The 16,920-nt window shown below is 33.3% G+C and overlaps 1 protein-coding gene across 1 annotated transcript in view; it reads left to right on the top strand.

The window, feature by feature from the left end:
• Positions 1–16,920, top strand: part of RASA1 (RAS p21 protein activator 1) — a 125,685-nt gene that overhangs the window by 62,857 nt on the left and 45,908 nt on the right. The window contains exons 2-6 of the mRNA XM_044265962.1: positions 3,641–3,793; positions 5,015–5,150; positions 5,991–6,061; positions 10,319–10,436; positions 13,985–14,016. Of these exons, the coding sequence (XP_044121897.1) occupies positions 3,641–3,793; positions 5,015–5,150; positions 5,991–6,061; positions 10,319–10,436; positions 13,985–14,016 (510 nt within the window). The remainder of the gene's footprint in view (positions 1–3,640; positions 3,794–5,014; positions 5,151–5,990; positions 6,062–10,318; positions 10,437–13,984; positions 14,017–16,920) is intronic.

Genomic DNA, 16,920 nt, shown 5'->3' with positions numbered 1-16,920 from the left:
GTATTCTAGATTCAGTTGCATTTCTTCTTCTTCTTGTTTTTTAACTTAGTTGAAAACTGTCACCAGCGAAACTACTCTTAACGAGAGATAATAGAACTTTGATTGTAAAGATTGTCAAGAAATAGTGGGAATGATTAGATTTTTTTCATTTCCTTGTTCTTTTGTACTATGTGTACAAAGTGTAGCATTTTTGTTAAATGAATCTTAAACTGATAATCCACTAGGGGTACATCTACTCTAGGTGAGTTCACATCTTTGGTATGAGGGTATGTTTTGAGAAGCCTATTACACATTATTTTTTAAAATATAAAATGAATTTTATTACAAATTTCAGAAAGTTAAAGTAGTTTATTTATTTATTTGGCCCCTGGGGTTAAATAGAATCTGCAATGATTTTCAGTGACAAATTGGGAGCTTAAGTATTCTGAATTTCCTTGTAGATGAAATTTTAGGTTTATCAAAAAGTTCATGGGTTAAAAAAGGGTTGAGGGACATTGTTTTAAAGACCCAAGGACTAGTGCTCAGTGGATACAGGGCGTAGGTTCTATAAATCTGTGAAGTACTTTAACCAAATCATATCACATTGGAATTGTGATCTACTTATAAAATACTTATTCTAGCTGTATATCATGATGCTATGTGCATTTATGATAAAATTATTATTTTGTTTGAAGTGGTTGGGGGATGGGAGGTTGGGGGAACGGTATTAGAGAGGGCACAGATTGCATGGAGCACTGGGTGTGGTACAAAAACAATGAATACGGTTATGCTGAAAATAAATAAATAAATATTTAAAAAAAGGAGTTAACAAACTTGAATATCATTCAGACATGCAAATTTTATTGTACTTTGGTTTATTAGTCAAATAGTTCATTCTGTCTGTTACAGATTTTGTCATCAAGGAAAATAAATTTGGTAAATTTTTAAAGAGTAATTTAAACATAATTATTAAGAATAAAGAAATAAAATAAATATAATAGAAAAAAATTATTATTTTGCCAAACATGTTGCTGATGTTTTTTATTTCCACGTTTTTATGAGACTGATGCGCTGCCTACTGCACTAAGGAGGCACCTATTTCCACGTTTTTAAATGGTGTAAAGAATTGCATATTGTAACATCTTACTTGAAGTGCTTTTCATGCTTTAATAATACATTTAAAATAGCTGTACAGATATATTAAAAATATTCTTGTTAGTATAATTCACCTTAATTTCAAATTAACAGTAAAGATAATTCAGGAAAGTCTGAGTTTTGATTAAGACAATTCAGTTTTTTTGTTTGTTTGTTTTATTTTGTTTTTGGAAGAACAGCCAGTGACTTTTAACAGTGGAATTCTAACATTTAGAGGATCTGTCTCAACTATATCTGTGCTCATCCAGGCTATTACTGGATAACTTAAAGTCAATTTATAATCATAATAAATAATTGACTTTTTTTTTTTTTTTACTGTAGTTGACATACATTGTTACATTAGTTTTAGGTATACAGCACAGTGATTTGACAGATTGATACAGTATGCTGTATTCACCACAAGTGTATCTGAAACTGAATACCTGTATTAAAGCCAGAATCTTACAGAAAATACAGAGCTAAAAACTAAAAAATCACAAATAGATCTTTTATATATCAGTAAAAGTTTTTAGTCAAGTATTTTTTATAAATGAGTAATTGTGTAACACCTCATGGCCTTTTATATCATCTCATGGTGGGTTCACAAGATGGAGATTAAATGAAATTTTTGAATCTTGACATTTGGGTAAAACAGCAGAAATTTAGCAGATAGAAAGTACACAAAAATAGGAGTTTTGCTTATAATTGTTTTTAATTTTTGTTTCTTCACATGTAAATCTGCTCTGCGGCATAGCTTCATTACTTTAGGTAATAAATAATGTACCAATTTTGTATTATAAGGACATGTTCCATGTATTTTCACAACTAAGTAAATTTCTAAATAAATTTTTTTTAAATGGTGACTTTTTAAATCTCTGTTTATTATTTTTTAAAGATTTTACTTACTTATTTGAGACAGTGAACATGAGCCGGGATGGGGGGGAGGGATTGGCAGAGGGAAAGAGAGAAGCAGATTCTGCACTGAGCAGAGAATACAATATAGGGCTCCATACCAGGACCCTGAGATCATGACCTGTGCTGAAGGGAAACACTTAACCTACTGAGCCACCTCGGTGCCCCTCTAAGTAAACTTTGTCCTGATCATATATGCTTCAATTTTACCTCATCAAAGAACTTTTAATCATCATAAGTCTAAACTTTTACTTTCACATTTAAGAAAAGAGAAAACAGTTCTTGAAAGTTAAATTTATGTCAGTAGCCTTAAATATAATGTTTGAACTGAAATTAGAATTTTAGAAGAATGCAGTGTTGATTGTTCTTTGCCTTCTTCCTCTAATACTAACAGCTTATAATTATGTTTTTCCTATTAAATTAAGATGAAGCTTTGTGATTTTTTCATTATTTCATTTCAGTCTTATGCATAGACTTCAAATAAGTGAAAATTCTTTTGATAACTTATCTTTTTTTTAAAAAATAAACTAATGAGTCAAGAATAGTTAGCTTTCCTTACAGCAAGCTTAAAAAAAGGAGATTTATAAAAATAGTCACAAGACTGTAATAGTTTTGACTATTGACTTATGGCTAGATATTAATATATCAATGCAATATGAATGTTTTATTGTTTTTCTGTGAGTGTTTCAAGAAAGAGTACAAGTATCAAGGATGAGTTGGGATGACTAACATATTGAAGGTGTAAAAATAGTTCATAACAATTACTTTGTAGAACTATTACCATGGCCATGTGAAAGTTCCAGTATGTTTCTAATTATGCTTCTGTTAATCCATAAGTCTTTTATAGGCATAAACTGGTAGCATGGGTGATGCTAGAATTATAACCAGTCATTTAAGCAGATTATCTCGTAGTGTGGTAGGTAGAACACATTTACAGTGAGAGTAAGAAAGTTAAAGGGACAAAGTTAAAGGGATATTATTTATTTCCACATGTTTGTTAAATAAATTTGAGGAATTAAGATCAGTTATGTGGTTATGGAGTAAATAATCTTAAAACCAAAGGGAATAATCAGCTTTATGTTGAAATAGGAAATTAGAACACTAGGCTTTTCAGAGTGTCATTCTATTTTCCTGTTCTAGGGCACAGATACTGAGATGGAATAAAGTTTTATTTTCTTATAGGTATCAATTTATCTTGCGTGTTATGTCAAGTGATATACTTAGGATCTTTAGCATAGAGAGAGGTAGTAATTGTTTCCATTTGTCCATCATACTCTTTTCTAAATAAAGATTTGATTGTAATAAATGCTTATATCTTGACCAGGTAGACAGTCCTGGAGGGAGAAGATGGACAGAAATGGAGAGGTTCATATGTGAGATGATTAGCCATGAGTTTATAGAAAAAATTAAAAACTGAGTAAATGATTTTTTTTTTTTTGAGAGACTGAGAAGTTAAAAACAATTGAGTTAAAATTGGAATAATCTACCAAGAGTAAAAGGTAAATGTTTAAGTTATACTTAGGTATTTGAAACCTCTAATAGTAAGTTTTTCAGCTACCACTATTAATTTTATAGTTGCTATTTGTATTTTAATCACAACTCTTTTTTCCCTTAGGTGGTATCATGGAAAACTTGATAGAACTATAGCCGAAGAACGCCTAAGGCAAGCAGGGAAGTCTGGCAGTTACCTTATAAGAGAGAGTGATCGGAGGCCAGGGTCCTTTGTACTTTCATTTCTTAGCCAGACAAATGTTGTCAACCATTTTAGGTAAGTCTTTATTTCTAATATGAGGCTAAATAACATAATGACTTTGCTGTAGTGTTCTTAAATATACCTGCTTTAATAAGGATGAATGTTTCATTGATATTTAAATGATGGGGAAAGTGATTTGTTTTCAATTATGTGATTTAATCAGAAGATTATAGAGTAGATATTATTGAATGATTGTTTTTTTGTTTAAAAACAATATCATTGGGCACTGCTGTGCTAATCTCAAATATAATTACCACTTTTAAAGTATAAAGAATTATGAAGAAACTTTGAGTGGTAAAGCAGAAATAAAGGAAATGTGTGTTTTTAGACAACAGAGTAACAAAATATAGGAAACAAAGAGTCAAGATGTGTGCCCTCTAACTCATTTTGCTTCACTGTTCTGAAATTCTTTGCAAACATTCATGTCAAAGGTATGTAGATTTTCAAGTACAGATGCCTAAGTCTGCATAAATATACATACCTATATTATTGTCTTCTATTTCATTTTTAAGGGAGACATTGAAAAAAAAATCATATATTGCCTCTCATGGTACTGATAAATGTTTATATGCCATTGACTTTCAGATTTTTTTTTTTTTAAGATTTATTTATTTATTTATTTATTTATTTGACAGAGTCAGATCACAAGTAGGCAGAGAGGCAGGCAGAGAGAGAGAGGAGGAAGCAGGCTCCCTGCTGAGCAGAGAGCCCGATGCGGGACTCGATCCCAGGACCCTTAGATCATGACCTGAGCCGAAGGCAGCGGCTTAACCCAGTGAGCCACCCAGGCGCCCCTTGACTTTCAGATTTTAAGAGAAGTTGTGAGAGCACTTTATACCGCACATAGAATGTGAAATTATTATAATACTCTAAATATTTTGAGATCTGTAAACTACTTTTAGCCAGAGAAACTTATTAAAATTGCTGTTTAGTCTTAGATATGAAAAGTGAGCAGAGGTATCTGAAGATAGATTTATAAATATTGCAGTGAATTATGAAATGGGGTTTATAAGTCAGAAATGTATTTCATATCTATCACATGTATGCATATGTATTTTTAGAAGAAGTAACCTTAGGTAAATTTGCATTGGCAGATATTGGTAAGTGGTATTTTAATATTAGGATATAGTTTAAGGAAGAGTATGACAATTAGGGATGTATAATTTCTTTAGAAACTGGTCTTTAAAATTGGCTCTGAAGGTTTTTGTTATATTGTATTTTTTCCTGTACAAATAGGATTATTGCTATGTGTGGAGATTACTACATTGGTGGAAGACGTTTTTCTTCACTGTCAGACTTAATAGGTTATTACAGTCATGTTTCCTGTTTGCTTAAAGGAGAAAAATTGCTTTATCCAGTTGCACCACCAGAGGCAAGTAAAACTTAAATACTGTATTTTTCAAAAATTTATAATTTCACTTTACTAATGAGGTTAGCTCTCGTTCAGTTTCTTATGGTATTTATTAAAATTTAAGAAATATGTGTTGTTTTAAATTTTAATTCTGGTTGTACTGTCAGCAAAACTGATATCCTTTTCAGAAAAAGAAAATTTTTCAGTAAGTTTGTATTTAAGTTGCTAGATATATATTTTTTTAATTAATACTGTATGGTGATAGCTTAACAAATGTTTTTAAGTGAATGATAACATAGCGCTAATCCTGCAGTTGCTGCAAGATTCTGAAACACCTTTTAAATAATCAGAGAAAAGTTAATTTATATGTTCCATGTAGTTCATTTATTTATTTATTTATTTATTTTTTAAGATTTTATTTATTTTTTTGACAGACAGAGATCACAAGTAGGCAGAGCAGCAGGCAGAGAGAGAGGGGGAAGCAGGCTCCCTGCTGAGCAGAGAGCCCGATGTGGGGCTCGATCCCAGGACTCTGGGATCATGACCTGAGCCGAAGGCAGAGGCTTAACCCACTGAGCCACCCAGGCGCCCCCATGTAGTTCATTTAAAATTAAATGGCTACTCATATTACCTGATAAAATCATTGGTTATGCAGTTAAAAGAATTTCTGTTAAAAAAAAGCCCCAGAAATAAGACAAGTATTTCTAGGCTTTGAGTATTTAGAACCTTACTAAAAACAATTTGAATGATCCTGTGTTCATAATGTGGATTTTTGTTGTTTTAAACTTTATGTGGATATACCTAATTTGACTTTGACATAAAAAGGTTATCTTTTATAAATCTTCTTTTTCTTATTCCTAGCCAGTAGAAGATAGAAGGCGTGTTCGAGCCATTCTACCTTACACAAAGGTTCCAGACACTGATGAAATAAGGTATTTTAGATTGTATTCTCATTTATAAGGCATTTGAAATAGGCATTTGACAGATTTTGAAAACTTAACTACTCTTGGGCTGGGAAGGTCTCGGACTTTGAGGAAAGAGCATGTAGCAGGCTAGCAAGTACCTTTAGTATTGAGTTCATCATTCCTGTACTCCTGTGTTTGGCTTGTTCAGAATATGGATTTGGATCAGAGTGGCCACAGTGAAGATGGCAGGTGAAAAAAATTCAGATTTTATTAGACTGTCTTTGACAACGTAAGGATAATTGTTATATTCTGTACTCTAATTTATATTACTCCATGGCATTTATGTCTCAACTGTAATTTGTACATAAATGATGACTAAACTTCTATTTTACATGATGAGTGAATGGTTTAAGTGTGGCATAGAACTATAGAACATGATTATTTAAAAATTATTTTTATATTATTTGATTTATATATAACTTACTATTATTACTGTAAAGATTTTATTTATTTATTTGAGAGACAGAGATCACAAGTAGGCGGAGAGGAAGGCAGAGAGAGAGGGGAAAGCAGGCTCCCTGCTGAGCAGAGAGCCCGATGCGGGGTTCCATCGCAGGACCCTGGGATCATGACCTGAGCCAAAGGCAGAGGCTTTAACCTACTGAGCCACCCAGTTTTTATTGGCATACCTTTATTTGTGATCTAAGCAGGAAAAGCCAGTGAAAGAAAGGGACAGAATGAATTATATACAATAAAGAACAACAGTGGTGAACTACCAATTCAGGAATTTTGAATAACTTGTAAATTCCCAGTGTATCCTCTAGGACAGCAGTGCTCAAAGTGTGATCCATGTAACTTTGGGGATCCTTGAGATCCGTTTAGAGAATTCAAGAGAGCAGAGCTGTTCTCTTGATAAGACTAAAATAAAATTTGCCCTTTTCACTGTGACATTTACACTGATGGTACAAAAGCAACAACCAGTGAAAGTATTAGTGTCTTAGCACAAATCAAGGCAGTGGTAGCAAAGTGTACTGTTCTTCATGCCACACACTTGGAAGTAAACAATACAAAAGTTTCCCCTCAGATTTCTCGATGAGACCGTAAAAGGTATTTTTCTAAATCTCAATCATTTTAGTATTCTGTGTGGTAAATATCTTTTTTAATCTTCTGGGAGATGAAGAAAACTGGTGCCTCTTTTTAATATTCTGTGTGATGAAATGGGAAATATGCACAAAACATCTTGGTTGAGCACCACAGGTCCTTGTCTTGAGGAGAGCAGGGAGTTGAGAGCTGAGCTAGCTTCTGCTTCTGTATATACGATTTGTGCTTAAGACTCAAAGGCAAACTATCCAACAATGGTTGTTCAGACCAGAGTATTTGACCTTTTTTTTTTTTTTTTTTTTAAAGGAATGAGTCTGTTACTTCAGGGGAAGTGAGTTGAGTGGCAGTATTTGTTGCCAGTGACAAAATTTGAGCTTGCAAGCAAAAATGAAAATTTGGGAGACTGCAGTCAGGAGTTTCACAGTTTCCCACATAGTCCCTGATTTTTCTGATGAGATTGGTGGTGATATTAAAGAATATGACATTTTGATTGTGTAAAATGTACCTACATCTGGGTGATCTGCATAGCTCAGTGAACCAGTATCTTCTAAATGATTAATGCATGCTGTTAAAGAATTATGCCTGGGTAAAGGTCCATTCAAAGTGCAAGATGGACAAATAGATATTACTGAAATGGGGTACGGAAAGCTCATTGAGGCAGTTTTCGATTCCTTAATACAACTAACTTTCAGGTACCAATTGTTGAGTTTTTCATAGCATATCTATAATTATCTGAGAGGCTATTAAAATACTCATTCCTTCCACAGCTGCAAATTTTTGTGAAGTCAGATTTTTCTTCATATACTTCAAACAAACAAACAAAAACCTGAAACAACAGATTGAATGTAGAAACAAAAGAATCTGGCTGTTTACAGTTAAGCCAGATGTTGAGATTTGCAAAAATGTAAAACAATATTCTCACAAAACATGTAAAAAATAGTAATTTTTAATATTCTTTATGTTACCGTGTGATGGGGTAGATTATTTTTAAAAACATTTATATTTTAAATTCCAATATGGTAAATATTAATAGATATAACTCATATAAATAAAGGTCTTTTAGGGTATCAATTTTTAAGTATAAAACGGAGTCCTGAGAGACCTTCAGAACTGACTACTACTGGTTTAGGAAGATGAAAATTTAAATAAGTATAGGAATATATAAGTTTTAATTTGATCATATAAATATATGTGAATATATGAGTCCTTAAAAATTTGTATGTATCTGTGAAGTTTTTGTTTTGTTTTGTTTTAGGTAAAAACATCTGAAGATTAATGAGACTTAATAAGGCATTTTAACTTTTTTTTGGAAAAATGCAAAATAAATAGTTATATTTATATTGTTAAAACCTTTTTATTTTATTTTATTTTTATTGTTTTAAAAAAATATTTAATTTATTTATTTGACAGAGATCACAAGTTTGCAGAGAGGCAGGCAGAGAGAGAGAGGGGGAAGCAGGCTCCCTGCTGAGCAGGAGAGCCTGATGTGGGGCTCGATCCCAGGACCCTGGGATCATGACCTGAGCTGAAGGCAGAGGCTTTAACCCACTGAGCCACCCAGGTGCCCCTAACCTTTTTATTTTAAATTTTTTTCATTTTGCTTCACATATTTATTGTTCTAGCAACAACATAAGTCAAATTTAAAAATATTCTCTTAATGACAGTTTTTGATCAAGAAATGAAGCTATATTTCTATATTTTTGTCCATATATATTCTTCTTTTACTCATAATTATTTTTTATTTTTTAATTTTATTTCTTTTCATAATTTTTTTTTTAAATGTAGTTATTTAGGAGAGTGTTTCTAGAAAGGAGTAGTTTATTTGGTTAAGTAGTAATGTCTTCTGCCAGTCAGCTAATGAAATATTGGTCACTGTTAACAAGGGTTGTAGAACCAAGATAGAATGCAGTATTACGTGCTCATCCAAATAGAAATCATCTGAAGTGTATAAGTTTTTAGTCTTGAACCTGTCCAGGAAACAGTGAAGCTTGAGATATTCTGGTGGAAAATTCAGAAGTATGAGAAGAGATTACTTAATGGAACTTCAGTTTGTGAAATTTAGACTGAGGAAACTTGTTTAAAAAATATGCGATGTGAATATAGATAGAGGGTTAATAGCAGCAGCCAGTTAATCTTGGAACTTTGAATGCTGGGAGGCATTCATTCAGGCCTCCAGTAATCAGCGAATTACTGATGTTGAAAAATGGCATCAGTATAAAACTTACTCCTCCTGCAATTTTGTGGAGGTTGAAAATGTATAGGTTCCAAGGAAAAGAAACTAGTTTGTATATGCATCTCTCTACTCAGAAATTGTTAACAAAAAAAGCATGCATGCATTTTCCTATCCTTTGATACCACTTTCAGAGAAAGAATGCTTGCTATATCATAGATGTGTTAAGTGAATTAAATAAACATTAATGATTTTTATGAGGAAGATGTTAATTCTCATTAATATCTGCTGGAAAGTCTAATTTTGCTTACTTGAAGTTTTTCTAAAATAGCTGTATCTTGTGTAAATGTAATGAGCAAATTATATTATGATTTTATATCTAACCTACATCTGAAAGAGTAATTACATGAAAGCTTATTTTTAAATTCAGTTTAAATTTTTAAATTCAGTTTTCTTGGAGTTATAGCCTAAAGCCTATAATACATATATAATTACTGTTTACACAAATTTGAATTTGAATTTAAGAGTAATCCAATAATGTAGAGAGTGCAGATACCATTATTATTTTTATTTATTTATTTATTTATTTAAAAGATTTTATTCATTTATTTGACAGAGAGAAATCACAAGTAGATGGAGAGGCAGGCAGAGAGAGAGAGGGAAGCAGGCTCCCTGCTGAGCAGAGAGCCCGATGCAGGACTCGATCCCAGGACCCTGAGATCATGACCTGAGCCGAAGGCAGCGGCTTAACCCACTGAGCTACCCAGGCGCCCTGCAGATACCATTATTAAATCCATTTTACAACGTGAGAGAATAAGATTCAGATTGTTAAGTGTCTTCAGAGCTTTATATTTAGGTGATGCCAAAAAACAAGACAAAAATCCAGGGTATTTGACTTTAATTTCTTGCATTCCCAGTATCATATTATCTCTGTAGTATGGCACATGATTACTCAAATTTCCATGTTTAAAATTTTAATTCAATTTTAATAACTTCATAATTGCTATTTTCAGTTTCCTAAAAGGAGATATGTTTATTGTTCATAATGAATTAGAAGATGGATGGATGTGGGTTACAAATCTACGAACAGATGAACAGGGTCTTATTGTTGAAGACCTAGTGGAAGAGGTGGTAAGTTTTGTTCTTCTTCTGTCACTCTCAATTTTAAATATTCTGTACATTTCTGGAACTTATCCGTAATCAGGAGAAATTAGTAATGAAACTTTTTAAAATTAAAAATGTCAATTCCCTAGAACAAAGAATTTCTCATTAAAATATATTTACTGTAGTAAAGGTTATTTATTTGTAAAGAGGATAACTAAGCCAGCATGTTTGAATCTTTAACTGTTAATTTTCTGAAAGTCTTTTATTTCCAGAAAGTTTTTATGAAATTCTAAGAATTAAAAAAAATTACCATTTGTGCCTATTTGTATCTCCTTTTGTCTTCTTAGTGGTTTTCCTCATAAATGAGGCTATGAAAAAATGATCATGGAATCTGAATCAAATAGGGTTGCACATGTTTGCTTTCAGAATCTTTATCTCCCAAATATAATTTTCTGGTAACCTTAGCAAAACTTAGTTTTAACACCTTTCTACATTTCCAGTATTCCCATTTTTATTGTCGCCACATAATTCAACATCAGTAGTCTTGTCACACAGTGTTGATAATTGTTGTGTTTTTTGATAGCAGGTCCGCTTTCAAGTACATTTGCATTTCAGATGTATCCGTATCGCTTGAATCTTTTTTTTTTTTTTAAGTGTCACTGAATCTTATCAAACATATTACAGTTTTGGAGTTCATCCTTTTTGGATTTGGATTTGTTTAGTGTGATGGAATGGTTTCTTTTATCTTTCACAACCCTCAGAGCTACTGTTTTAAAATTATGTCATGAACTTGATAATATTCTGAAACCTGTGCTTTGATTATTTTCCGGGAAGATTGCAGTGGAGAACATTTTTCTTTGTTATTAATTCCCTTGATTAATAGATCTTGATATGTAGAGGTAAAACATAACTGAGGAAAAGTGGAGGGCAGTTGAGGTAATGGTATGATACATTGCATACAAATAGTTACTTAGTGGAAGAGCTGGGATTGGAACTCCTAATTCCTAGGTTAGTATTTGGCAATTTACAGTAGGGAGAGATATTTTTTTTCATTGTAGGCCAGAAATCTTCAAACAGAAGAATCTTACTGTGTTGGTTTTACTACAGAATTTCTTAGTTAAAACTTTTTTATGTTGGATTTTTTTTCTCCTGCTGTCATACCCCATCCCTATTTTTATGATTATTTAAAGAATTCAGAGTATAGTTTAACTTTCTCCAGCTCTTGGGATTCTGGATCAAATTTAATAAGATAAACTTTAAGAAGAATAAGTGAAAGTTATCCAACGAGTACAGGGGGAAAAACCCCAATTTAACATAAGGATACATAACATAAATAAAAGAAAAAAAAAACAAAAGAACAAATTAACAAGTATGAATGAACAGTGTTCTGCTAAAAAGGGCTGCTAAAAAGGAATATAGTCATACTTTGAATTAATAGTAGATAATTCCAAGTTAGAATTAATGAACAATTTTTACTCTGATACTTAAAATAAGTTTTCATAATGGTCTTCATTGGAGCCTAGTGATTCCTTGTAGCTTGAAAAGCCATTTGCAGATTGTCTAGATTTCAGACATTAGGTTGGTGGTTGGATTTAAGTATTTTCCCACTCTGAAATTCTAATTACTGTTCTTCAAGTACATGTCTGCTTTTTTTTTTTTTTTTTAAAGATTTTATTTATTTATCAGAGAGAGAGAGGGAGAGAGAGCGAGCACAGGCAGACAGAATGGCAGGCAGAGGCAGAGGGAGAAGCAGGCTCCTTGCTGAGCAAGGAGCCCGATGTGGGACTCGATCCCAGGACGCTGGGATCATGACCTGAGCCGAAGGCAGCTGCTTAACCAACTGAGCCACCCAGGCGTCCCTACATGTCTGCTTTTATGCTTTTAATCTAGAATGTAAGCTTTGTGAGGATTTTTGTCTCTGATTCAGTGGTGTATCCCCATAGTATAGAATAGTGTGTCCGGCATCATTAGTATGCATTCAGCAAATATTTGTTGAATGAATTTCTTTATGCCTGCACTTTTCCTGACACTCCTGCCCTGCTAGACTACTACCACGTAAAATTTGATTCATCTTTTTTTTTTTCCTATTTATTTATTTTCAGGAAAACAGTATTCATTATTTTTTCACCACACCCAGTGCTCCATGCAAGCCGTGCCCTCTATAATACCCACCACCTGGTACCCCAACCTCCCCCCCCCCCCCCGCCACTTCAGACCCCTCAGATTGTTTTTCAGAGTCCATAGTCTCTTGTGGTTCATGATTCATCTTTTTATCTCAGAGGCTTCCTAGTTTTCACAGAGGATTTATGCCTTTCTTAGGCTAAATTGTTTTCTCTTGTATGTCTATAGCACCTTGTTAATCTTTATTTTATTACACTGTACAAAATTAATTTAGTGTCAACCTATTCTGTAGAGATTAGCTCCTTTTGGGTAATGATCATGCATTTTGTGTGTGTGTGTGTGTGTGTGTGTGTGTTAAGCATACTGCTTTGTTTTATAATAGACATTCAGTGGGTGTTTTAGTTCACTTAGGTATTTGATGGGTAAGGAACAAATTGAGAGAGGTGAATGCCTGTATAGATAGACCATTTTTCTTTATTATTCAGTGAAAACCTGGTGTCAGGTACCCAGTTTTGCTGGGTACTAGGAGTACAGGGCAATAAGTATTCAGTGAAAATTATATGCCCAATATTGTGCTAGTGGTTATGGGGTGGTTGGGATTAATAAAGAAGAGTTAAGATCTTACGGTGCTTACAGCCATTATTAAGGAATGAATAACACTAGTGTATCTTAAATAATAGGCATGCCAAATAGAGTAAGGTAAAATTCAATAGATGATAAAAGAATGATGTCTTTTATTCAAAGTAGAAGTTTATGTTTTAGGGACTCCGTATTTTATACTGAGAACTAGTATTTGAAGAAGATACTGTCTGAATAGTTTAGGTTAACAAACAGGTAGGAAGCAGTGAGTGGAAAGGACATTCTAAGTTAAAAAGAACAAGCCAGTGGTGTTGAGAATACAGATAAGCAAATGGGTAGTTATGTGGGTCCATTGTATAGATACGTAAAGAGAATTGGTACTAGGAGATAGGAAATGTAGGCTTGAGTGATATGATAAAGGATTTTGGTTTTATCAAAGGAGGAATTTGTAGGGAGCAGAGAGGTATTAAAGGTCTGGTTTTTAAATTTTGTTTCTTTTTGTTTGGTTTGGTGTTTCTTAGTGCAGGGGAAAGTTGCAGTTGAAACTGATGAGTCCAAATTGGAGAGGTGAGATAATGGGATTGAACAGGGCGCAGAGGTAATTAAACTCTTTGGGCTGTGGTAATAGTTTGAGAAAAGGGAGAAAAAATGCCTGAATTCCAGTAACCACAACAAGAGGAGAAGAGTAGTAACAATAAGGGAGAGAGTTTTAGAAAGACTTTTCTTGGACTGATAGGTCTTTTCTTGTATATACAAAAGTAAATATGAGGGACAGGGTAGAGATGTGTTTGAAGATATGATTTTTATTAATTTTAATAAAAATAGATTAATAGTTAAAATTATATAAAATACTATCTTAATGTCTTATCCTTTAGGGCCGGGAAGAAGATCCACATGAAGGCAAAATGTGAGTTTGTGTTAATTACTAAAAGAAAAAAGAAAATATGTTATAAACCTACAAATTGGAAAACTTAGGCCAAAATATATTTTAAAACTGCTACTTTTGAAGCTGTCTTAAAAATTGTTTTTATTTGGCTCAGAACTGATACGTTAATATTTTCTTTAGGATCTACTGATAGTTTTATTTTTTAATAATGATGGTGTCTTTTATACCTGAATGTAACTCTTCTGTCGCTAAAGGCTTTTCTATAAACATTAATAACAGTATGAATGTCACGATTCCTCATATTTTTTTTACTTTCTTACTGTTAATGCATTTTTTGTTTTTGTAACCACATCTTTTATGTATTTTATATTCAGTTTTTCATTTTTTTTTGTTTGTTGTGTGCCTGTGTATGAGAAAGAGAGCTGGTCTCCAACAACAGGGCTTTTTTTTTTTTTCCCTTAGGATTTTATGTATTCATTTGACAGAAATAGAGCATAAGCAGGAGGAGCGGCAGGGAGAGGGAGAAGCAGACTCCCTGCTGAGCAGGGAGCCTGATGTGGGGCTCCATCCCAGAACACTGGGATCATGACATAGGTCGAAGGAAGATGCTTAACCAACTGAACCACCCAGGCGCCCCCAACATCAGGGTTCTTTACTATATTTATAAGATTCTGTAAGGTCTTTCTTTTCATAATCTTTTCAAGCTGATTTTAAGTATCTTCTAAGGGCTAATTCAAAGACCAGGTATTACTATATGTAGTATTTGCCACAAAATCTTCTCATATTTCATAAGTTACTAGCTGTTAACAATAATTTCCTATGGGAAATTTACTCTGATTTTGTTTTTGTCCTTACAGATCTTTTCTAGTGTCCTGTTCATCCCTCATTTGCTTATTTATTTATTTTTAAAAATTTATTCATTTGAGAGAGAGAGAGAGCAAGAGCAGTGGGGAGGGGCAGAGAGAGAGAGAGAAAGGGAGATGCAGAACTCTCTGCTGAGCAGGGAGCCTGATGCGGGGCTTGATCCCAGGATCCTGAGATCATGACCTGAGCCAAAGGCAGACACTTAACCATCTGGGCCACCTTGGCACCCCCCCTCATTTATTTGTATATGAATTTTTTTCTGAAGATGTTAACTCTCAATCCCAAGTCTATTTCAGTCATATGATTTTAATAGAAACTGTTCATCTTCTGATCTCTTTTCACAGGAACATTTTTTTTCTTCCCTTCCTGTCAGAATTTACTAATGGAATTTAAGGCTTTCCTTTCAAGTGGTTGCTTATTCTGTTTTCTAACCATTAGAAGACAAAAACATGAAGCTGGATACTCTGCTTGCAGTAAACCTCCTTTAGTTCCCCACCCTTCCTTAGATGGAACATATGAGATGTTTTTGGAGTCCATTTTCCTTATTGTTTTATGTAGCTGTTTAACTGTAAAATAGTTTCCATGAGTGAGACTGTACCTTGTTGATTTTAGTAATGTGAGGTCTTCCTGCTACCTACATTTAGATTATGAATTCTGATGAATGTGTGGAGGAGGTATACCAATAATGTAAGCACATGAAGTGGGTCAGGTGTAAATGCTGTTTCTCTCAAATTACAGTAATCTTGATCTTCCTAATTTTACCTCTCTGAGGGAGATTAAGGTACATGGAACTATTTTCCTATAGTACAAACAACCGTGCAAAGTGTTGGGATAAATGGCAACTAATATTCTCTCTTTGTATTAGAGAGTAGGACGCCAAAAATGAGGTGTTTGCCTGCAGTGAGGGGACTGCTGTAATTGATGTGTGCAAAAATGGGGTCCAGTGTTGTGAAAGCCTCCAGATTTATAAGATACACTGCAAATCTGTATACTTCCCTACTTAAAATAATACCACAGATTTATTTTTAAAAGGAAAGAAAAAAAATGTAGGTCAAACGCCAGTAATACTTCAAATGCGTAATACTGTTTTTTGCCTTTGCCCAGACTACTTTCTAGGCCAGAATTCATCCTGCATTATGTTTGATTAATTTCTGTTCTTAATGACCTAATTCATTTATCACTTGCCAAGAAGTATTCCTGTATCTTTTCACTCACGTGTTCTACAGAACTGGTCCCTTTTCTTTTATTCAAAAAAAGCCCTCCGTGCATATCTATCAGTGCACTTTATTATATTTTTGACATTGATTTTGTGGTTATACGTATGTGTGTCCCTTTTTCTTGTTGGAATAGGGACTTGATAAGAGCAGATACTCCCCTTTGTGTCACTGGTATACACCATGTGTTTGAAGAAACACTTTGGCTATTCAGGTGTTATGTGGTTCCATAAAAACTCTAGGATTGTTCTAGCTCTGTGAAAAATGCTAATGGTTTTTTGATGTGGCTTGCATTGAATCTGTAGATTACTTTGGGTAGTATGGACATTTTAACATTTGCTCTTCCAGTCCATAAACATGGAATATCTTTCAGTTTGTTTTTCTCATCTTCAGTTTCTTTCACTGTTTTTTAATGCATTTTGGAATACAGGTCTTTTACCTCTTTGGTTAAGTTTATTCATAGGTATTTTATTAATTTTGGTACAGTTGTAAATGGGATTGTTTTCTTAATTACTCTTTATCCTACTTTTTATTGGTGTATAGACATGCAGTTGATTTCTCTATATTGATTTTGTATTCTGTGACCTTACTGAATTCATTTGTCAGTTCTGTAGTTTTTTTGGTGGAGTCTTTAGGTTTTTTCATATAGTTGCATGCCATCTGCAAATATAGTGAGTTTTACTTCTTCCTTACCAATTTGGATGCCTTTTATTTATTTTTCTTGTCTGATTGCTACAGTTAGGACATCCGGTACTCTGTTGAATAAAAGTGGTAAGAGTAGACATCTTTGCGTTTTTACTGATCTTAAGATAAAAGCTTTTAGTTTGTCACTATTGAGTATGATATT

The sequence above is a fragment of the Neovison vison genome, chromosome 1 (genome assembly GCF_020171115.1).
Source record: "Neovison vison isolate M4711 chromosome 1, ASM_NN_V1, whole genome shotgun sequence".
Classification (NCBI taxonomy): domain Eukaryota; kingdom Metazoa; phylum Chordata; class Mammalia; order Carnivora; family Mustelidae; genus Neogale; species Neogale vison.
This window is presented reverse-complemented; position numbering and strand designations above follow the sequence as displayed.